Source organism: Mycothermus thermophilus, assembly GCF_041956435.1.
Source record: "Mycothermus thermophilus strain CBS 625.91 unplaced genomic scaffold VTJ04scaffold_4, whole genome shotgun sequence".
NCBI lineage: Eukaryota > Fungi > Ascomycota > Sordariomycetes > Sordariales > Chaetomiaceae > Mycothermus > Mycothermus thermophilus.
In genome coordinates, this window is record NW_027191430.1 from 403384 (window position 1) to 426088 (window position 22705).

A 22705-nucleotide genomic window follows, 5' to 3' on the forward strand; every position below is an offset into this window, starting at 1 on the left:
ACTGTCTTGTATCCCGTAAGAAACTCCAAGTTACTTGCATGGACCCGTGGTGTGAGGCGTGTTGTGATTCCTCCGCATTTATGGATTCTGGTGATTAGAGCGGGGTTTGCCTCGGCTGCCATGTCCATTCCAAGGCTCAAAACGCTCCACCTTCCCAGTTCCACTTTCGGGTTAGATTGGGTACTACTGCTCTGTACAAGACAATCCATCGCGAGCCTGAGGTGCGGAATACAAGTTCCAAGTTGTATACAAGGTTGGCTGTGTGTTTGGGGCCAAGCCTCTCGATATTGCTGACACTGGGGATCTGAGACACAAAGAACCTCCAGTAAGCAGCGAGACATGCGAAGACAGGGGGCCAGAAATTGCCGAGTGCCTCTCTCAGAAAGGAGATTGAAAGGCATCGGTAGGTAAACCCAAGCATGCCACACCGAAGCGTAGCCGTCCTGAAGTCCTGTGCATCGAGGATGTCTTTGTCAAGGGACTTGGTGTTTCCTCACTACCAGCGCCGATGTCAAGCTGGACCAGGGCGTGAGTTACACAACCCCTGGCAGAGCGGCGGCACGGTCGGCACCACATCCGTCCGCCGGGGCGGTGCATTAGCGCCACGCCTACATCGGTTACGGCCCTCTCATTGCGAACATTTCACAAGACCCAAACAAACGCGCCCGCATTTCCGCACTTCGGTCCATAGAATGGCCCGCACCATCCGGCTGGCAGCCATATGTTTAGCCGTCTTTGGGCCGGCCTTGTCGGCCGGCTCCGATGCCGATCCCCCTAATACGACACGCTCACTCATTCCCAACGTCCATGCCGCCCGCCGCAACGCCTTCGACATCTTCAACGCCATCCACTCGGCGACGCGACAATGGGGCTCCTCCCTCCGGCATAACGGCATGTCCGTGTTCCGCGCGACGGTCCCCGCCGGCGTGCTCCTCCACCACGGCACTTACTCCCCCGACCCGCCGGAGGGTCCGGAGTGGCTGGCCTTTGAGGTTGAGCACGCCGAGTTGTTCGCCCATCCCAGGCCGAAATGGAAGCCAAAGGGGGAGGGATTTTCTGGGGACGGTGGCGTGGTATTTTCGGAAACAAATGAGCAGCGCCCGCTGAATGGGATGCGCGACCATCCTTCACCACTGCCACCACCTCCAAACGGCCCGCCCCCGGATGATGAGACAGAGATCAGTGAAGAGGACGAACCCGTCGCGGCGGGGTACCTGCATACGTACCGCACGACGGCGCCGCTGTCGCTGCTGTACATTGACGGCATGTCCGCCGGAAAGACCGACATGGGAACTCTCGACACGCAGGACCTGCTGCTGCTCCTCAACCGGACCGCATCGCCGTGGGGCGAGTGGGATAGGGCGAGGGACTCGTGCAAGCTGGTTAGTTCGTGTGAGTACTAACCCTTTCATCATTCTCATATCTTCATGTTTGATGTCCGAGTAAATGCCGCTTAAAACGCAATCACTAACTCGTTTTCCAACCCAGGGGGTCTCCACGGCGTCATCCGCATGGAAGCAGGCTTCGAGATCATCAAGTGCGATCCCTTCCTCGAGAACCTGGAGCTTGTGTCCGTCGTGCAGCGTGCGTCCAGAGGCAGAGACGATGGCCCAACGCCGCCGTGGGAGCCGCCGCAGCTGAACGTCCGCATGTTTGAGACCATCCGCGCCGTGGCGAGGCGTTACTGGGGAATCGGAGCCGGTAGGATCGAGATTGACTGGGGAAGCATGGTGTCTGCGTACTTTTATGACGTGGATTTGGGGTTGAAAATGGTTTCTTTTAGGGAGGATTTTGAGCAACCGAGGTTGGTGGGGTTGAGTGAGAGGGAACTGAAGGCGATTCGGCAGAGGGTGGAGGAGGTGGTGAGAGAGCGAGAAGGCAAGACGAGCGCCATAGATTGGCAGGGCGTGGTGGATTTGGTGGTGGCGCGGTATGCCGAACGGCTGCGGTACATGGCGGAGGGGATCGATACGATCGAGGGGCTGAGGGATGAGATCCGCGGGTTGTTAGACACGCACATCGACTATGCGACGGACGATTATGGATACAGGGACGCTTTGGACCGCTGCTGGACGTTTTACATCAGGCACCTCAAGCCGGAAACCCAGGAAGACAGATTCATCCTCGCTGCCATAGAGACGGTCACACAGAGGATCTGCTCCCGCCTCTTCAAGGTCCGCAGGCTGTTGGTTGGGGGGTACTTGGACAATGACGAGGCAGTCGCCTTTGCCAAGGGGTTTTTGCGCGGCCTGATGAAAGAACTTTCGTGGACGACCTGGCTGGAGTGCAGGGGTTGTGGCATCGGAGAGGTCTGCTTCGTGCCCATGTGGCCCTGGGGCGACAAGCATTCCCATGAGCAGCCCAACTGCAGAAACGCGACCACGTTGCAGGCAGGCTGGATTGAGGACGCTTACTGGACGCCGAGGAAGCCTGGGATGCCGTCTAAGGATCCAGCCTTGTGGGTGTTCAGAGGTTGAAAGTTGCTTTAGTCACCAATATTCCAGCACACTCTGTAATAGTGTTTATTAGGCGGCTCAAGTCCCTTCAGATTCGCGGCTGGTGCGCAGTCAAACAGGCCGCGAGATTATTCCGCCCACCACAAAAAGATCTACCAGCAAAACCACCCACAAGTTTGCTGTGTGATGAGAGCAAAAGGAATGCGCCAGCCGCGAATCGAACGCGGGGCTCATCGATGGCAACGATGAATTTTACCACTAAACCACTGGCGCTGAGAGAGGAGTTGTGTGGAACTTGTCGTTGTTACAACCATACTACATCGCTATATCAAGACATGTGGAGTGTGTGGATATCATCGAAACCACCATCACCTAGTACACTGAAAACTGAACAAAATAATCCACCCGTCCTCAATTCCTGACCTCCCGGGGCGTAACCTGAACCCACAGATCGTTGATAACAAAAATACCATTGCTGTTAAACAACCTCCACGGCTTCTCCGGGTTGACCAGAGCCCAGTTGAAGTGGCGGAACAACTGCAAACTTGTCAGCCCGTGTTTCTATCCTCTGTCTGGAGAGCACTCAGTTTCATCAAACATGGCGTTGGACTTACCTCAAACAGAGTCTTGTTCAGCTCCATTAGCGCAATGTTCTTGCCTAAGCACTGCCAGCGCCCGTGACCGAAGCTCATGTCGTTGACCTTGGTCATGGCCGCCAGCTTGTCCGGGTCGGGCTCGCACAGCCAGCGCTCCGGGCGGAACACGTCGGCGTCCTCCCCGTACAGCTTCTTGTCGTGGTGCATGGCCAGCGCAGACAGCCCAATGTCCAATCCGGGGGGAAGATACCATTCCTTGCCGTCAATCGTCACCGTGTCGCCGTTGGCAGGAATATTCTTGGGCAGCAGGTTGCGTACGGGCGGGAAGACGCGGAGACCCTCGCGAATGACGGCCTGCAGGTACGGAAGCTGCTTGGCTTCGACCAGCGACACGATCTGGTGCTCTCCGTTAGCGGCAAAGGCGGCCGGGGCCTTGCCCTGACGCACCGCCTCGTCGATTTCGGCCTGTAGTTTGTCCTGCACGCGCTTGTTGGACATGACGTACAGCATGGTGGCGCGCAGGGCGCCCGCCGTGGTATCGGAGCCGGCGATGAGCGACTCGAGCACCTCGGAGCGCAGGTCGTCGCCGGTAAGCTTGTGACGAATGAAGGACGCCAACATGTCGCGCCGGCGGCGGGGCATCTTGTGCGAGCCGTCTCCCACTTCCTCGTCGCCCTTGGCGGCATAGGCCGCTTCCTCTGCAGCGCGCTGGTCCACGCGCGCGAAGCAAGTCTGCATCATGGCGCCGAATCCGGTTCCGTCACCGGGCTTGGGCATGAGCGCCTTGCCGATGATGGGCGTGCCCATGAGCCAATTGAGACGCAGGCCGCTGACCATGGCGGTGGCGTGGAGACCTTCCTCGCTCGACTTGACGTAGTTGTCGATGTCCCTGTCCTCGCGGAGCATGCCGAAGGGCTGGCCCGTGCCGAGAGTGCCGATGACATCGAGCGTGAAGAAGACCATCTTCTTGGAGAGATCCATGATGGGAATAGGGCCCGGGGACTCGGGAGAAGCGAGGTACTTGGTCCGGATCAACGTGAGGAATTCGATGAGACGAGCGTTGATAGAGGGCTCGAGCTCGTCGTTCTCCCGCCCCGAGTACTGAAGACATTGCGGTTAGTCTGATGTGTCAACGGACATGTCCCTAGGAAAGACTCACCCCAGGAGCTAGCTTCTTCCTGCGTTCATCGTGCCTCTTGTCATCCCACATGGTGAAGACATTGTCCTTCTGGTACTCGAGACGGCAAGCCTCGAAGTACCATCTCGCGCGGTTGTAGCCCGGCTTGGTGTTGACACGCAGCCAAAGGTCCGGGTTGGATGTAAGCAGTGAGGTTGGGCTGATACGGGCGATAGGGCCTATATGAGGGATGAGAAGTAGGTAGCTGTCAGCACAACCCCTCTCCTCTTTCACCATCACATTGTCACAGCAAAGCGGATTGAAACTGACCATATTTCTCGCTAACTTCGCGGTACCAGTAGTGCATATTCCCCGTGTAGTAACCGGCAGTATTTGGCACGCCGGTCCAAGCAGTGTACCATGGTCCGGGGAACCGACGGATCTTCCAATATCTCAGCAACCGCCGTGCCACCCACAGCGCGAAGACGCCGGCCAGGATGGTCCAGCGATGCTGGGAGACCTGCTCTAAAACTTCCAGCAAAGCCATACTTCAGACACCCTTTTGTTTGTCATCAAAGTCTTCGAAGTCGCCGCTGACTTGCCGGCAAGAGCGGCGGGGTATCTTAAGCTGCTTCTAACAACGAGAAGAACAAGATAAGGCGAGAGCGCGGGACGGCCCAAGGGAACATGGTATGAGGGCATTTATATGCCATTTTTCCCGACCTCTTTGTCCCGGCCCCCAAGCTTCCCCCACGTCACCTCTTGGACAACCTGCTGACCTTCCGTAAGCCCTATCAGTCCCATGGGACTGGGACTGGGATAAACCCCACTAGCCATTCTACCTCTTGGAATGCATCCCGCTTGCATGGATGCGCCCCCCGTCCGCCACTCACGGACCGTCCCGGAATGACCCCCCTACCAAACACGTCTTCGGCAGCCTGTACGATGTCCAAATGCAACTCTCCTCCGTGCGGCACCCAAGACGCCACCCCCTCTTTCTAACCCCGCGCTCCTCTGCTTCTTTGCTATGTTCTCCGTTCTCGACCGCACACGTTGTTGTTTTCTCTGACCATTTCACCGGGTTCTGCATGGAGCTATCGCTGAAAGCTCGACATCCGACGATGCCATGCCGAACGGGTCGGGTCCGGTTGCCGGCGGCACGATGTGCTCCTGCGAACTGGTCTGTTGACCGCCTTTTCCGAATTCGTATCCTGGACTGCCCTCTGCGAGTTCGACGTGGTGATGGGAGGCTCGTTGCTTGTGAGAGCTGAAATCGTCGCGATCTTTACTGTTGCTTCCGCCGCCGCCGCCAGCGCGATGTCGTGGCGTCCGCGACCCGTTCAACCGCCCGCCGCCCATGGAGATGTCGCGATTCTGGTTGATGTGGACAACCTTGGACGAAAGCATGTCGATACTGCGACATTGGCAAGAGTGTCAGCTCGACGCAACAACAATTCTTGCGACCCACAAAACAAAAAAAGAAACAGGGTTAAGCGAAACCATCCAGCGCCGCCAAGGAAAGGAGACACGAGACACGTACTACATGATCATGGGAAACAAACACTCGAGCGTATAAGCAAAGCGGTCGACTTGGCTGGGCAGGTGTGTGGCGCTCTGGGCGTCCACCTGGAACGAATAGGTGACGGCGCGCATGATTCCGACGACGGCGAGCAACGCAAGACGGACCTCGGTGCTGCGCATGAGGTAACGGAACAGGCCCATCTTGGTGCCCGTGCCGCTGGAGAAGCCGGTTGTCCGGGCCCGCGCGAACGTCGTCAGCAAAAAGTAGGCGCTGAGACACTCGAGAACGGCGATGAGCGGGAAGTAGCCCATGTGGAGGTGGTTGACGGTCTGCTGCAGGCTTGTGTCATCGTTCAGGATGAGCCGCACCCTCGTGAGCGCAATCATGACGCGCACGACTACAATGGCCAGCATGATGGTCCAAAACGCGGCGATGAAGATTACCCGCGACATCCCCTGCAGTATCCGTCGGAGGATGAGGTAGCTGTACAGAGACAGCCCTGCTTCTTGGATCTGGTTGCCAGTTTTTCGAGGTCAGTCCCTTCGCCTTTGCGCCGACAATTTGGATTGGAGGAGGTTCCTACCAGCCATGCTATATCAGCAAATCCCGAAGCGACGGCACGGTTCACAGCTGGCGGTGATGTCAGGTAGAAACCGTAGAAGCATAGCCCGTTGGCGAAGGCACATGCTATCGAAGTCACGATGGGGACGAACGTGATGAGGGTGAAGTCAGTGACACTGCCGACAAGAAGACCAAAGAACACATTCGCGGCGCCGATAGTGCTGAGGATAGACCAGCTCAGCTCGAAGAACACGGGTTCTGTGTCAGACTCGGCCATGATGGGTCGCACCCCTACAATGTCAACATCTCATATGCATGCCGGTGGTGTGGAGGGTGCGTCTTGGCTGACATGCCGTCCCGTTGCCGTGCCTCGATGTAAGAACCTTAAAAGATTCTCGGGAACGATCCAGCTTGATATGCATGCATGAACACACTCCCTGGACATACATCGTTCTTGTTCCTGGCCAGGTGCCATGACCTGGGTATGACCATGCCGCTGCACATGGCTTGTTCCATCGGCCGTGGTCTCTGGAAGACTAACGTCACAGAGTAACTCTCTTCTCCAAAGTTCCAACAGAGACACCCAAGATGGCTGGAGCGTAGCTTCAGGCTCCATGCATGATATTCCTGATATTTTAGGTTAGACGTTCGGGCACAGACACATAACAAGCACTTACATGACCAAAAACAGCCCTAAGCTTAACTGGAGCTCGGCTGTTGGCCCCTGTCTACTAGAGTTTGACCTCGTTGTTCACCGGGGACGCTGGCAACCGGATGACAGGGATCGGAGAGTAAAGAAGGATGCAACAGCTTGATGTCAGGGGTCGGCACTATCCATAATGTCGTTCGAGCAGCTAACGCCTGAGCGACCCTTGACCTTACATAAATGGTCCTCCATACAGTAAGTATAACCTCAGCCAACCACTGGTGTAGGAACTTTTGCAACCCACTAAGAAGGCCCAGGTTCTCTTGCCTTAGTTAGCGCGATGGGGTCAGTTTTGAGAGAGGCTACTTGTAGATGGATGGCAAGAAGCTGGCTCCCTGTACCGGATGGCTCCTTGTTTCTGCTTCATCACACCGAGTTCCCGCGCTTGATGTTAGTAGATCAAGAAGGAATATAACTACCTAACTTTGGACGTGGTAAAGATGACCGCCACATAGTCGTATATCTCCAGGTTGTTTCTCAAACTTCCCTTTACTGGCAGCAGATGGCCTATCCTGAGTCTTCAGTCTCTCCGCAAACCGTCACAGGATGTTTGCCGTTGCTTTTGAGTCTCGCTTCTAGCCGTCGCAGCAGCGTCGATCCGTTTCCGTTCCCCGGTTCAAGGCTTCTTGACTGACCAGGGTGCCTGGCATTTTCGGGTGTTGTGCTCAGGGACGAAAGATCGACGGTGCGCAGAACACCGCGAACTCACAGCGCCGCCGTTTCAACAGACCTACGACTCTCGCAGCTCGTCACCTTTACTCAGTACGGAATCGGTATCTCTCCCGGGGGCTAATGTGGAGACACCGTTGAAGATATGCCGACACATGCGGTTGTGTTGTGATCGCCGGGGTTCAGTGCAACAGCTCGGGTACTTTTGAACTGTGTCAGAGGCGACTCACTTCAAGCTATACTGAACTAATATTGAACAGTGTCGCCGCAGGTTTGTTTGGTGCTTTAAGAGTAGTACTCGCCGTAGTATCAAAGTCATGAATCCAAGATCCTGGAAAGTGCCACGATGTCTTCTCAAGCATGAAGTGAATAAGCTGAGATGTAAACAAAGGCTCCGAGTCGTTGGCAGCCAACATCACGACCTTCATTCAGCTCGCCCCTGCGGCGGGTAGACGGAAGTCTGTGCGTAGAGTTAAACCCGACGCCACTCGTCTCTCGATATCCGAAAGGTTTCTTTTCACTTGTTTCATCGGCTAAGGCCCTTGTCGCCATCATGCGGCTGAAGTGAACGCGTAGTAGTGTGGTATAGAGATGCATTGAGCGTGTCCTGGGTGTGGAAGTGTCGAAGACTTGTCCTCAAAAGGTTGGTCGTTGTCTGACATGAAAATGACTGGGATGTTGGAGATGGTGTTGACCGGGAACAGTACGGAGTAAGCACAGCACTGTACGGCGGGCTGCTTGGCCAGAACATGCAGCCATCCACACCTCCTCTCGCCTGGCTCATGAAGATTGGTGGATGGAGAAGGACAAGCACCGCGGGGTGAAAACTTCGCGCGTTGTCTCTGGGGACGAGTCAACTGCCTCCTTGCATCCATGAATCAGCACAAGAACCGCATTCGATCACCGACCTCATCCCAAACGCAGCAGTAATACAGTTGTTCAGGAATACCCAATCAGTGATCTGAGCTCATCTATCACCCACTGATCATCGATTCTGTGACGCCATTTATTTCTCAAGTATCCCGGAAGTATGCCTGAAGAGTCCCCCGTCCTGCCTACAGGCCACTTCCTCGCGCTCCCCACAGAGCTCCGTTTCATCATCTATGACATGGTATTGTTGATACCAGACCGCATACTCATTGCACCGGGAGTGGACATGTAAGTCGCGCTTATGGCTGAAGATGCGGTACTCTGTTCCCTTACGTCCGCATCTTTTATCACTCTCGCTTTCTTGAGTATGCCTGACAATCAACAAGATCGAAGCTTCGCGCATACTACAGCCACCTTTTCGTTCAGAGTCAGTTGCCAAAAGTTGAGGTGAGCCTGCTGCGAGTCAACAGGCAGATCGCCGCCGAAACGACGCAGAGGTTTTACAGCATGAACACATTCGCATTCACCTGGCTGTCGTCCACATTTAATGAACGAATATGTCGGCTTCGGTGGAACCCCATGATTGAGTGGTCGGTCATCATCCTCTCGGGCGTTAAGCCACTCAAGGGCAGATGATCAGACAGTATTAACTGACCTCCTTTCCCACTGTCAGGCTACAGAAGATTGGCCGCAACGGCGAATACATCAGAAAGATCGGTGAGTTCACAAACAAGAAACCTACACCTCCGTTGTTTCAGTCACCATCCCACTTCTTCACAGTCTCTGATCTGGAACAGAGTACAACTTTGGTTGGGACGCGGCCGACGAGGTGAAGCGGACGTTTCCCAACATCGCGCGAATCCAACCACTTGCTCCCAACCTACGTAACCTCATCATCCGCTACGAGGTGTCCTTGCTCATGTTGAGCTCTCGACGCAGGCAGTTTGGAGTCCACCAGGATGACCGCGAGGCCATGTTAGACTTTATCAGTAATGTGATGAGGGAGGCCGGATTCAAGGAGTTTGAGGGAGCTGAGATTGTATCCCCCGTGCCTTTCGTGTAAGCGAGGGATTCAAGGCCTCATGTCCTTGGAGGTCAGCGCGCATGTTCCAGTACCGCATGCCGGGTACAGGTAGACAGAAGGCTCGCGGTGCATAAGTTGAAAGATAAGATGACCAAAGCACGCAATGAAGTGGACAGTCAGCGGAAAGACAGCATTACACACCCTCGGAGCTATAGGTAACTAGGCGCGGTGACGAGGCTTCCAAGAAGCCCAATCCCTGTTCCATGTTTGCCAGGCTGGCGCTCGCATCACTAATAATACTGCAACGTTTGGACTTGGGTTTAGGTTACTGAGGCCCCCCCGACGCCAGACTGGTGTGCCTGCAAACAAGCCAACGGTCACATCAAACATGTGTGAGGAAGGAGGAAAACACGCTGTGGAGGTAGGAGCTGCATGTTGATATAGGTAGATTCCGGGGTCTACACCCTACTGGCACCTCATGACTTGTGTTCTGTTGTCATATCGCCGATCATCTCTCGATCTAAGCCATGGGAATGCTGTCGGGTAAGCACCTGAAGCTGGTTAAGATGGACTGGAAGGATATGGAAGAGGACCATCAAGACCACTCGTCACCGGTGTCGTCCAATGCGCTGGAAGCCACCATGTACGTTTCAGCTGAGCCTTCGATTAGACCCAACCCCTCACCAATCGAAGGGTCTTGGTTCAAGTTGAGTCAATAATCGTTAGATTTTGCCTGTTTTCTGGCACTTTTGCAACCACATCCATCCTTCCCTCTCATCCAACTCCCACATCACGAACTCCACTTTCCCAACAATCCAAGTTCGTGACCAATGGCCGAAAACACCGTCAGGGCGCGGAGATGACCAAGCAGTCCTCTCCCAGCAAGATCGACCACTTCACTTCCCTGCACCCGGAACTTCGGTCCATGATCTACGACCTGGTCTTGCGCTCCTGTGACACGAAAGACGAATCCCGTTGATGGTGCCACTAGTCAGTGCACCCTATATAGCGTCTCCGATGTGTAATAGCTACTCAAATACGCTGGACATGTTAGCTCCGTGACCCAAACCCATACTCATTTCCTGCTGATTACTGATCGTGTTCGCTGGGCTATGCAGATATTGCGACTGGCATCCGCCTCTCAAGGCGCTAGCTAAGCCCAATCTCAGCTTCGCGCCAACAGACAGATTGGCATGGAGGCACCGAGGCACTTCTACAGTATCAACACCTTCCGCTTTTCCTCGCTTGTGTCGTCGCCGGAGGATGCTGACCCACAGAAGCTGCACTTCAATCTTAAGCAGCGCTATGGGCTTACTGGTGAGTCGCCATGAGGATCGAAGGTAAGCTTCAAGCTACAAATGGAAGCTGAGTGGACATAAATGCAGGCTCAGAAAGATTGGCAGAAATGCTTCCTACATCAGAAGCATAAGTATGTTCATACCTCCCTGTTCCCCCCTCCATCAAAAGCGACACCCACCGCTAACTCAGAGTTTGGCTTGGATGGGTAATCAGTCTATGAGTACCGTCTTTCCACCCGGGTAGATCTTGCGGCATCTATCATCCACCTGGACTCACTCCCCCGGCATGTGCACAATTTGGCTCATCTAGTCATACAATACAGACCATGGATGATGTGCTGTGTCGGCGACTTCACTGACATGGAGCTGGACTTCATGATTCATGGCCTTCGTGGAATGATCAGGGAGGGAACTTTGAACGGAGTCAAGGATGTGAAGGTTGTTGCGGACAAATCACGCTCGTCTTATTATGCAGACGTTGGATTCTGGAGCCATTAATACCGAGCTGGCAGATAGTGGCAGCCTCGGGCTCTGGCGATCTGATCTTCCCTGGTAGCTGGAGTGTGCATGAGAGGGCACACTATGGAGAGGAGATTTGGGGAGAAGATAAGGGTATAAAGTAGTCGAGGAGATCTCGAGGTCGTGGGGCTTGGGGGGATCAGGTGCTCACCTTTATAAAAGCTTTAAATTTTGACACCACAACAATGGGGCGTCCACTTGGAGGATGCGAACATGTCCGCTCAGCACCCCAAACCCCGACCGTACATTGCTGTTTCCTTGCTGACTATCATCCTCAAATGTCGACAGTCGCGAGGGTCTCTATGCCTTCGCTGTCCCCCAGGCACATCGTTCCTCGCCCAAGACCCTTTGGCTCTCGCAAGAGAAGGTCGATTTGGGTCTGCTTCATGTCAACAGGCAGATTGGAAGCGAGGCAGCAAAACCTTTGCTTTTATCTCGTTCCTGGATGATGATGTAGTCGATATTCAAGACGAAACATTCTGGGTTCCCTGGAGAGTCAAACAGACGCTGAAGTGTCAGGCCAACCCGTTCAATGATTGTGAAGCTAAGGCTCGGGTTCAGGCTCGAAGAGATCGGCAGCAATGCTCACTATATCCGACGTATTCGTGAGTTCGTCACATTTGCCTTAATTTAGCGACAATCATTGCCTGCTAACCGAGAGTCCGGTCTTTGATCAAAACCTGCTAGGTGACTATTTTCTCCAACAGTCGAAGCACGTTCCAAAGACAATGTCCCTCCTTACTATGCTCTCTAGGCTCGAGCCTAACCTTGTCTGTCTCGTTTTCCATCACGCCGAGCCAAACGGCACACCTCTTAACCCCACCATGACCATGGAGGAATACAGCTTTACCCTCAAATATCTCTCTGTGAAATGGTCTCGGATGGGTCGTTGAAGAGCATCGAGGACGTTCGGCTGTTTCCAAAAGTGGAGCTTCTTCCAGCCTGAATCCGCCGTTACGGCATGCATGCCTTGCCGTTGTTATTAGAAGCCGATCCGGGGCCCAAGTCTTGGGCGCCTTTTGCGTGTGAAGGCCATTAGATGAAAACATCGGGGGACATGAGCACAAAGGTGTGATTTCGGTCTGAATTGCTGGAGTGATGGAACCTGTGAGCCAAGCCACTCATTCGGAGAGGCAGTGAAGGGTCATTCCCTCCACGGTCAAAGTTGGAGTACCTGATAAATAAGATTTCAAACTTAGGTTGGGTGTCTTCATGGTGTGATGATACACTGACGCCAAGTTCACCAAGTTCACTTAACCAGGTGCAAAGCAGTCAAGTTCAACGCAAAGCTGGTTAGACGACTAGGTGAGGTACAAGAGCTTGTCAATTCCTGTACCCAAGCGCTGGCTGACGATCATGATTATGTGACAGAATATCACATACGCCCCCTGACACGGCATGACTTGCTCAATTGCACCCGCCTTCTCACTAAAGTTCGGCCGCTCCTACCCAGCCTCCAGAGCCTGTTCATACGATGGTGCCCACACCATTACTATGAGATCACGGACTGCTACTCCAGTTCCTGGAAAGAATCGCAGTTTGAAAGCAGGATCGATCATGTTCAGCAGTCGATAGCGACCATATTCAAGGACATAGAAAGGCACAACTGATTCCTGACCCCAACTCCGCTCCTTTCGACACGCACGATGTCATTTTTCGTCATTCAATTCCCTGGACGTGATGATGGCAACTCCGATGACTTTGAGGCAGGTATCCTCATGCCCCAATACTGGATGAGGACTGAAGAGCAGGAGTCAACAGGATCAGAAACGCCTAACATGGCAATGGTCAACGGGCTCCGAAAGGGACGGAAAAGCTTGCTGGATAATCCACCAATGCCCAATGCATTGCTCAAAGAAACGGCTGAACAACTCATGTATGCAAACGGAGAAACTCAGGTCAAATGGGAGTTAGATCGATTCCTGACCACTTGGAGAATCTGTTTGGTCGAGAGGCGCGAGGGGTACTGAACCGTGGGGGTCGCTGGGATCATATTACGTATGCAGGACACCACAGAAACGCGGTAGCTTCCACACATTGCGTCTCTGCAGTTGTCCTAAGCATCTCGTTTCCCTGACTGTCGCTATCATCCTCCAGAACCCTGAAAATATATACCACCTGCCTGCAATCAACATGGGCTCTCAACAAAGCCGAGAATTTCAGTATTTTCTTGCTCTTCCAACCGAGATTCGACTCAAAATCTACGCTTTGGTGCTTGTGCAACCGCAGCCGATCTACCCTACTCCGTAAGTGCAGCAGTTCACCAGCTTTTCCAGCCAACTCTAAACATCATTTCCTCATTTACTGCTTCCATACTTGTGATTAATGATAGATCATCAGCTACTATTATCGAAGACGGAGGGACCGGTCTGACCGCTCTTGCGTGAGCTTGCTGCGAGTCAACAAACAAGTTGCTGCTGAAGCGGCTCCGGTGTTCTATGGTGGCAACACCTTTGGGTTCCCCGCGACCAGATTTTACGGTAAAACTAAGCTGCTCCAATGGTATGTGACGGTATTTCTCTCCTGGTTTATGATGATCGGGAGGCTAAGATGCTCTTCGATGATAATAGGTGCTACCAAATCAGTGACAATTCCCGGTTTATTCGCGATATAGGTACCTTATTACCTCAACAACCCTCACTCTCCTACATCACGGCTGAAAGCTTGGTTGACATGTCACCTCGAACGTGTAACTAACTCGTCTCATACAACATAGAGTATTGGTTCCACCCAGGACTTGCCTATGATATCAAAGCAGTCGAAAACGAGATTGGACTACTCCGCCTGCTTGTCCCAAAACTTCGCCGGTTGTTGGTCATCGTCGACCCGCGATGTATATTTTCGAACTGGGCGTGGCCCAAGGGGGGGGACATTACCAAGAGAACTGGTGACTCAGCCGGGAAATCTGAAATGGCTGCGAATAAACTCCGTGAGAGACTCCAAGGGGTTTTGGGGGTATTTGGTAATAGGGATGTACAGGTTGATATCGAACGGCGGCCGTTCCGTTGGGATTCACTTGAGTAAGACCGCAGAGTCAAATGGGGAAGACAGAGCTGGAGGCAGCTTTCAGCTAAGAGCTTGTCTGTTGTGGGCTAGCAAAAGGAAGTCCTCCTGCGGCAGAGGCATCTTGCGACCCTATTTCCCGTGACAACCTTAATTGTGGTGTTGTTGGCTGCGGCCACAAGGAATGACTAGGGTTAGGGTCTGGCGCTGCGTATGTGTTGGTTGCCTGGGCTGCACCTTTCTGTTTTTCTTGTCTTTGACCAAGAACAGAAGCACTCAGCGCGTCGCGTCATCTGACAAAAGGCAAACGCAGCGACATAACCTTTTCATCCGTCATCGCTGCATCAACATCGTGCCAGCAGGCTTCCACTGATATCTTCATCCTAAGGTATTGCCCAACCCCTCATTCCCACGGCTCTTGGGCTTCAGCAACCTGGGTACTCCAGCCTGGCAGGCCAAGCGAGGCCGCCCGCCATGAATCTCCTTAAGCTCCCCGATGAGCTGCTGGTCGAAATCGCGAAAAGCCTCGTCCATAGTCTCGCTATTCCGTGGGATACTTCACTCAAGTGTGTTTTCGGAACCAACAATCCATATCGCGAGGCATGCCGCACTCTGCTGGCGCTGGCAAAGGTCAATCGACGGCTCAACGCCATCACCATTCCATTCCTCTATCGGACCATCAGGATTCCAAATCTCGAAACGCTGTTTCTCCTCATCTTGACCATACTGAGGGCGCCCCACCTGGCTGATCGGATTCGGGAGCTGTTCGTTCATATCGATGTTCACTACACCAAGGGCAACCTGAGACCCTCAGAGAAAAGAGTCTGGGGCGAAATCCGGGGCGCATTGGACCTGAAGAAAGGAACTCCCCACTCCCACCGTCATTTTGTGAAAATCTTTCCACACTTGGAAGGCAACCTAGACCGCCGCACATACACCACCATTATTTCAGAACTGGTAATCGGTGAAGCAGTATGCGGTTTGCTGCTTCTGGCAACCCGAAATGTCGACACCCTTCAATTGATGCTACCACCAGAGGACCATGTCTATTACAGAGTCCTGAGAATATTGTGCCCCCGGAAGGATCCCAACTATTCTATGCTGCCACAGCTCGAACGGGTCCTCGTCGCAGTGGAGAAAAACATGCGGGATCTCCGAATCTCAAAGGATATAGCATATGTCTTGATGACTGGCCGAAACATCAAGCACGTCGAACTCTGGGGCCAAGAGTCCATGCACCCTCAATTCGCCGCACATGGTTGGACACATGTCGAGACTCTGCGCATAGAACACGGGCTTATTTCCGGCAATTGGTTTCATTCCATCTGTCAACTCGGGCGCCCGCCTCTGAAGCGCCTTCATATTCACTTCTCTTCTCCATGGGGCTCCGAGGATGTTCAGTTGAATGGCGAGCCTGGCATCGACGAGGCTCTGGCGTTGTGCACCGATACACTGCAAGAGCTCGCCTTGGACTTTAACGGCAGCGTGGACATGGAGCCATACCTCGGGCCCCAGAAACGGCTTTCGTGTCTCACGTCCATGAAAGCCCTCGCCGACCTGACCATCCAGGCTCGATATCTCTTTAGTTCCTTGGACGATATGGATGGCGCGGCTATCTGTGAGAGGCTTCCGCCCTCGCTTCGGCGGCTTTGCCTTCACGAGTACTGCAGCCCTTGCAGGTCAGCTGATCCTTGGTCGTGGGAAGACGAGGGCTCTGAGTTTGACGGTGGGTCGGGGGAAGAGGACGAGTCGGAGGATGAAGATGAGTCAGAGGATAACGAGGAATCTGGGGATGAAGAGGAGTCCGCTGCAGAAGACGAGTCTGGGAATGGAGCTGTGTCCGGGGATCACGAGGAGCCCGGGGGCGTAGAGGGGTCGGGGGATGAATCAGAGTTGGAGAGTGAAGGCTATGGAGCGCTTTTGAAGGTTGCACTGTTGGAGTTGGCCGATGCGAGCGCGTTCAAGCTCCCTCACTTGGCATCGATCCGCGTCATACTTCCCAAGGGGCAGCCTTGGACGATGCTCCGAAAGTTTCCCGAGTGTGCATCGTGGAAGTGGGACAACACGGGACATCGCTTCGCGGTGTTGACATTCTCCCCGAATAGGTAAGGGGGGGTTTCCTGGAAGATTTCAGGTTTTTCTGTAACCCCCAGGGGACAACTTTGTCAGGAATATTTGTGACAAGCAGACGCGCTATATAAGGGGCACTGACTATGGCAGCACCAACGGATTCATTTTTGCGGTCTCAATATTGCTTATAGGATCAAGGGAAGTTGGGCAAATGGTGAGCCTACACACCCCCTAACCCTGAAATACCTAAGATAGGTCTGTGTACACATCAGGGAAGCGCTAGCCCCCTTACACCCTAACCCTTGCATCTCTCGCCTCGCCACCCGACCCGCTCAGTACTTCTCCCCCATCCAGCTCGCTGTTGCCTGGTCCGTCGCCGGCAGCAATTGACATTCCTTCGCCTGGCCTTTCTTGGGACTTTGGCTCTTCCTTTTACTTTTCCGCTAGCTCAACCTCCGTCGACTGGTTCCTATCTATGTCTTTCTTCGGTCCCCTCGTATATCTTTGACACCCATTCCTTCATCTAGGAACTCAGTGCCCGGTCCGGTCACCACCAAGTCGCATCATGAGTATTCTCAAGCTCCCCGATGAACTCCTAATCGAGATCGCCAAAAACATCGTTCAAAGCTTGATTATACCATGGGGTCGCTCAGTTGGATCCGTTTTTGGGCATGATAAGTCGAAAGGTTTGATTGACGAGGCCCGCCGAACTCTGCTCAGTCTGACAAAAACCAACCGCCGGCTCAACTCCATCGCCACTCCCTTCCTGTATCATGCGCTGGATATACCAGATCGCCCAACACTCTACCTCCTCATCTTGTCCCTGCTCAACTCACCCCGCCTGTCTTATCTGGTGCGGGAGGTTCGCGTTCGCCTAAATCTCACCGATTGGTTTCCTGAGTCGGAACTTGAAGCCAATAACCGCCTGGAGAAGGAATTTCCCTTCCGTGGAATGACTGCGTTTGAGAAGCATAGTCGGCTTTTGAGTCTCTTCCCCCACTTGAAGGACGCGCTCACCCTCGATCATCTTAATTGCATGCATTTGGCACCATCAACTGGTGAGGAAATGTTCGGCTTCCTGTTGACGGTTACTCAAAACCTCAACACCCTTCAAATTATCGTACCATCGAATCTCGATGAAGACTACCATCTCGTGGCGTCTGGCACCTCTTCTCCTCTGAGAGTTTCTTCCGCTGTCCTGCCGCGACTAGAACGATTACTCATCGCCGCAGATGGCTACCAGGATGAGTTGACTGTGCCGCAGCAAATGCCAGGCGTTTTTTTATCTGGCCGCAAAGTCAAGAACCTTGAGTTCTGGGCCCCATATTTGGGGGGTGAGGAAATTGGCACCGACGGATGGGAACATGTCGAGACATTGCGCATGGAGGACGCAGAAATCTCGGGTCGTTGGTTTTATGAGCTCTGCAAGCAGTCTCACCCACCCTTAAAATGTCTGCAAATCCAAACGTCATACTGGTGCGACTGCAGCGAGGAATACGACGAGGATAAACCGGGCATTGATGAGGGCCTGAGTCTTTGCACCGACACTCTCCAGAAACTCGATATATATATTGACAGCGACGACATAGCCCGGCAACCGCGCCTCGGGTTTCAAAAGCGTCTCTCATGTCTCCCCTCCATGAAGGTTCTCACCGACCTTACTATCCAAGCTCGCTTTCTCTTCAGCTCGCTGAATGACATGAAGACCGCCTTAATGTCCGAGAGACTGCCGGTCTCGCTTCGACGCCTGCAACTTAGCGAATACGGGGATCTCTGTACATCCAAGAACCCTTGGTCGACTGGGGGCTGGGTAGAGCCGGACAACGACTATCCGCATCTTGTCAAGTACGGCGTCCGGGAGCTTGCCAAGGCCAATGATAAGCTTCCACATCTCGAATCAGTCCGCGTCAAGCTAGAGAAACAAGACCCTTGGGGTGTCCTCCAAGACGTTGATGAGCGTGCTTCCTGGAAGTGGGAGGATACAAGCGACGGCCGCTTCAGTGTATTGGAAGTCGTACCAGCCAGGTTGGATTCCTCCGCAGGAGACCGGGTTGTTGTGTAGGTAGATACCTGGGTAGCTAAAGTAGCTTCACGTGAACCTTGAGTCGGCGTTCGTCATGTCTCGGACCGTCCCATGTTCTCTAACACAACCAAAAGGTATGTTTATCCAGGAACAAGATCGAACCTGTGACCCATAAGGCTGGGTTGGTATCCATTGCGCTTAACAACATAGCAGGATGTCAACAAAGAAAGCCCGAGTCCAGTTTAGGTTTGGGTATGGCCGCTGCTCACCTTGAACCTTATCGCCGTGGGTTCTTACCTCAGTCATCTGAAACGCGGTGTCAAAAGTCCTGCCAGCTGCTCAGGTATTTCAATCAGGATTTTGGCGTTCTTTTTTTCCACCAAACAACCCATCACTCTGGACCCAATTGTCCGCTCACGACTTCAGCTCTCTCATCCAACTGCTTACAACCGCCGCTGTCTTATCAAACTTCTTACGACTGAAGCTCTCGCCTCCAACCTCCCACGACTGCAACTCTCCCATCCAGCTTTCAGGACTTCGACTCTCTCATCCAACTTCCTTCCTTTGCTCGCCAGCCCTCGTGTCAAATCGCCCACCATGAGTCTTCTGAGGCTCCCGAATGAGCTTTTGCTCCAAATCGCAAATAACTTCGTCTACGGACTGGATGATGAGTGGCCAGATCCCCGAATCACCATCAAAACGGGAGACAACCAGCATACGGTTGAGTCACGCCTTGCACTGCGCTCGCTGACTATGTCGAATTGTCGGCTCAACTGTATCGCGACCCCATTTCTTTACAAAACGATCAAGATTCCCACTTTCAAAACGCAACTCCCTCTCTTCTTGGGCCTCCTGAAGAACCCACGCATCGCCTACATGGTACGGAATGTCTCCGTCGACGCCCATCTTGGTTTGGTCGACAAGTTCGATGGACGGACCAAAGAATTCTTCCAAGCCCTCTAGAACGAGTTGGACGCTAATGGGAGGATCGATCGCGGGTATCATCGCTTCATCCACTCATTTCCTCACCTGGAAAACTTCCTGAGTCTGGGGAAGTACAACGACCTCATCGACCGACCGATCTTGACCGCATCGTCATGCGGGCTCCTCCTGATGACGATGTATAACGTGGAAACCCTCAAAATCAACCTTCCGGCAGAGTACCACGATCGCTTTCATCATTTCAGAACCGGCGGTCATTTCTCCTCCCTGGTCTGGTCATCCCGCAGTCATGCCACGATTGGAGCGACTGCTTCTGGACCTCACCAAGGTTGGAGATGATGTGGATGAGCGAACCCTGTTCCTAGCAACCGTTTCCCGGAGGTCTTCTTGAAAAAGCAGGAAGGTTCATCACGTTGAGCTCTCTGGGCCCATTTCGGCATCCTCTAAAACCGACTGGTCCGCGTGGATACACGTCGAGACTTTGCGACTTCGGGACACACAAATTACAGGCGAATGGTTTTATGCGATGCTCAAACACTCCCGCCACCTCTGAGGCATCTCGAAATCAAGTATGCTGAACAAAGGCCCAAGCGCAATAACAACAATCCAGGAGTCGATGAGAGCCTGCGTTATTGTATAGACACACTCCGGGCGCTCGAGTTAGAAGACCTCAGTGATTTCGTGTTCTTGGACGTTCACCTTGGATCTCACCGGCGTCTCACCTGCCTTCCATCCATGAAGGTTCTCACGGACCTGAGCATTCAGACTCGGTATCTATTCAGTTCATTGGACGACATGGATGGGGCCTCTATTTGCGAGAGGTTGCCCGCCTCGCTTCAGAGATTGACTCTGAGCGAATACTGGCAACATTGCGGCATGGAGAACCCTTGGTTTCTTCCGGGATGGTATGAGCAAGACGTTCACACGACGGCAATCTACATCGACCTTGTGAACAATTGCCTGGTAGAGCTTGCGAATTCCAGCGCAGACCGGCTGCCTCGTCTGCAATGGGTTTGTGCCATACAGCCGGAAGGGTTAAATTGGGGCGTGGTTGAGGAGTTCGGCAAAGGGGTGGTATTGAAGCAGTACGATGAGGTTTTCCGTTCAGTTTTGGTTTTCTCACCGAGGAAGTAGAGCTCTTCTTGAAGAGGGCTCGAGACGATGGATGACTAGGAGTTTTGTTGCGTGTAATCAAGATTTCCTGTCTTTTTGTCGTGTAATCAAGCCAGGGCCTTGCGTGCCCAAATCTGCAATACTATACCCAACAACCATAATTGGCTCTTGTCCAACGTGGCCTGCTGTTCAAGGCGAGGAAGGGGTTGGGCAGAGGGTGAGGCCGCATGGCCAGAAGACGTCCTCGACTTCCAGCCGTCCATGACTTTGAGTTTCCTGTCGGTGAACATGGGACCCGCGCAGTGCCTTGGGCAAGATTGCTGTAGATGAACAAGAATCCCCATAAAGTTTTGACGAGTCTATTCAACCTGATCAAGCCTAGTTAATGCTCAGACTACAAATGTGTGTTGGTTTTGAGAGTCAACGTTCCCTTCGGTCAAGTGTCAAGGGGACCAGGAATCAGCGAGGGCCGGAGAGGCTGCAGGCCATCTGGCAGGTGGTCAGTGGGGCCACACATGGCAACTGACCCACATCGGGCCTGGCAGGGCTGCCGGGACGACCCCACATCCCGAACGCTGGGCCCTCGTGCGACGCAACAAGGAAACACTGGAAGCAAACGGGAATGCAGTTGTCAATGCCAGAGGCCACGCAGTGAGTTTTGGCAAATTGCACGAACTTCCAGTTCCGAGCCCGTAGCGGCCTTTTTCCTCATTTCCAAGGTTGTTCTATATAGCATCTTCACTGTTTCTGTTGTGCTCGCCCTGTGTCTTCCCTTTATGAGCACTTCCAGCGATCGTTTGCATTTCCGACCTGCAGCTGAAGCGACACTTGCATCCAAGCATCCGCCAGTCATACCGACGTTGATCTGCGTCTCTCAACCGACATCCCTCACTTTGTCTGACACTACTACGAACATGGCGACCTCACCATTATCGACTCCCAAGCGGAAACACAGCGAGATGCTTAGCGACGACCACCCCCAGCTCGCGAAGACTACACCGTTCACATTTACCATCAATTCGACCCTGGACGATCGGGGCGTCAGCCCGTGGACTCGTGTAACTCACAAGTTTCGGGGTCTCGCCCTGGAGGGCGGGGGCGGGGATTCGGGTTCATCAACCGACCCGTCTTCGATCGATCAGGTGGACGAATCGCCACGGAAACGAGTCAAGATCCAGGATGTTGAAATGGTGGATGCCGGAGGCGTCTTCGCGCAGGCCGCGACGGTCGGGAGTCTGGTGTCATCAGATGCTCCCGTTTTGACACAAGAAAGCAACGAACCCAGCGCAAAGAAGCCGTCACCTCTCCGATCAGTCTCCTTTGCTATCGACGAGGCTGTGGTCGAACAAACCGAAACGATGGCAAACACCCGCACCGACGATGAAAGCGGTTACGAAACCGGCGAGAATGTCAATGACGCAAGCGACGACACATCCTCTACCTCAGCCCAACAGTCCACAACATCCAAATCCCAACCGCGCAAGCGAAACTTCAGGCGGGCAGGCACTCCGCCGTTCGCAAGGCCTGAGAACCCTTCTGGGGCAGGCGATGGCAAGAGTTCCTCCAAGTCCACCGCCTCCCGGCCCACGATCGTCGACCCCGTTCGGGCCGCCCTCACATGGCGGGAAGACGAAATCACCATCTACGACCCAGACGACTCGGACGACGACGGCACAGGCATCAACGGCATCGGGTTCAAGCCCACCCCGGCGATCGCGTATGCGCGCTCCCTGCGCCGCCGCCAGCAGATGGCGGAGTACAAGCGACGGGAAGAACGGGAGGCGAGGGCGAAACGGAGCATGCTTCGTCGCAGGGGGGATAGTCCCTCCCCTGGTGTGATGGATGCAGTTGCTAAGGCCAAAGCGAAGAGTGACCGCCGGAGGGTCCGGTTTTTGGAGAGAGCGGTGGAGAGAGAGCTGGAAGGAGGTGTCGCGGTCAAAGTGACGATGGTTGGGGGGGAGGTTGTTGGCGTGTGAGGTGTTTTGTGGTTTTTGGTGCATGACCTAGGGTATGGCGTTTGTTTTGGTGGCTGTGGCTGGTTCTGGAGAGGCATTTGGGTTGGATGATATGCGGACCACGGGTAGTGATGAGTGATGATATTTGGCCGGAGCGTTGGGTTTGACACACAATCTGGTTGATTGGGAACGGGATATGGCGTTTCAGGACTACGACTGGGACCAGGAAGGGTTGATTTGGATCACATGGCGTTCACAGGT

General features: G+C 53.8%; 8 protein-coding genes and 1 non-coding gene across 9 annotated transcripts; 6 read left to right on the plus strand and 3 right to left on the minus strand.

Moving 5' to 3' along the window:
- Positions 1-692: 692 nt before the first annotated feature.
- On the plus strand, positions 693-2477 carry VTJ04DRAFT_5844 (uncharacterized protein; the record flags this gene model as incomplete). The annotated part of the gene is made up of 2 exons (XM_069364003.1): positions 693-1392; positions 1489-2477. The coding sequence occupies 2 exons, from the start codon at positions 693-695 to the stop codon at positions 2475-2477; spliced, it is 1689 nt and encodes a 562-aa protein (XP_069217873.1).
- A 181-nt stretch (positions 2478-2658) lies between these two features.
- On the minus strand, positions 2659-2729 carry VTJ04DRAFT_t91. The gene has a single exon. It is a non-coding gene; the product is annotated as a tRNA-Gly (tRNA).
- A 138-nt stretch (positions 2730-2867) lies between these two features.
- On the minus strand, positions 2868-4716 carry VTJ04DRAFT_5845 (uncharacterized protein; the record flags this gene model as incomplete). Its single annotated transcript, XM_069364004.1, has 4 exons — positions 2868-2993; positions 3071-4153; positions 4212-4408; positions 4500-4716. The coding sequence occupies 4 exons, from the start codon at positions 4714-4716 to the stop codon at positions 2868-2870; spliced, it is 1623 nt and encodes a 540-aa protein (XP_069217874.1).
- A 527-nt stretch (positions 4717-5243) lies between these two features.
- Positions 5244-6529, minus strand: VTJ04DRAFT_5846 (uncharacterized protein; the record flags this gene model as incomplete). The annotated part of the gene is made up of 3 exons (XM_069364005.1): positions 5244-5583; positions 5710-6203; positions 6275-6529. 3 exons carry the CDS (start codon positions 6527-6529, stop codon positions 5244-5246), a joined length of 1089 nt encoding a protein of 362 aa, XP_069217875.1.
- A 2128-nt stretch (positions 6530-8657) lies between these two features.
- On the plus strand, positions 8658-9560 carry VTJ04DRAFT_5847 (uncharacterized protein; the record flags this gene model as incomplete). Its single annotated transcript, XM_069364006.1, has 4 exons — positions 8658-8785; positions 8884-9087; positions 9171-9214; positions 9295-9560. The coding sequence occupies 4 exons, from the start codon at positions 8658-8660 to the stop codon at positions 9558-9560; spliced, it is 642 nt and encodes a 213-aa protein (XP_069217876.1).
- A 488-nt stretch (positions 9561-10048) lies between these two features.
- On the plus strand, positions 10049-10852 carry VTJ04DRAFT_5848 (uncharacterized protein; the record flags this gene model as incomplete). Its single annotated transcript, XM_069364007.1, has 2 exons — positions 10049-10164; positions 10705-10852. 2 exons carry the CDS (start codon positions 10049-10051, stop codon positions 10850-10852), a joined length of 264 nt encoding a protein of 87 aa, XP_069217877.1.
- A 2619-nt stretch (positions 10853-13471) lies between these two features.
- Positions 13472-16450, plus strand: VTJ04DRAFT_5849 (uncharacterized protein; the record flags this gene model as incomplete). The annotated part of the gene is made up of 6 exons (XM_069364008.1): positions 13472-13584; positions 13679-13840; positions 13909-13952; positions 14055-14225; positions 14730-15163; positions 15452-16450. 6 exons carry the CDS (start codon positions 13472-13474, stop codon positions 16448-16450), a joined length of 1923 nt encoding a protein of 640 aa, XP_069217878.1.
- A 526-nt stretch (positions 16451-16976) lies between these two features.
- VTJ04DRAFT_5850 (uncharacterized protein) lies at positions 16977-18473 on the plus strand (the record flags this gene model as incomplete). The annotated part of the gene is made up of 1 exon (XM_069364010.1): positions 16977-18473. The coding sequence occupies one exon, from the start codon at positions 16977-16979 to the stop codon at positions 18471-18473; it is 1497 nt and encodes a 498-aa protein (XP_069217879.1).
- Positions 18474-21403: 2930 nt separating this feature from the next.
- Positions 21404-22465, plus strand: VTJ04DRAFT_5851 (uncharacterized protein; the record flags this gene model as incomplete). Its single annotated transcript, XM_069364011.1, has 1 exon — positions 21404-22465. The coding sequence occupies one exon, from the start codon at positions 21404-21406 to the stop codon at positions 22463-22465; it is 1062 nt and encodes a 353-aa protein (XP_069217880.1).
- Positions 22466-22705: the final 240 nt, after the last annotated feature.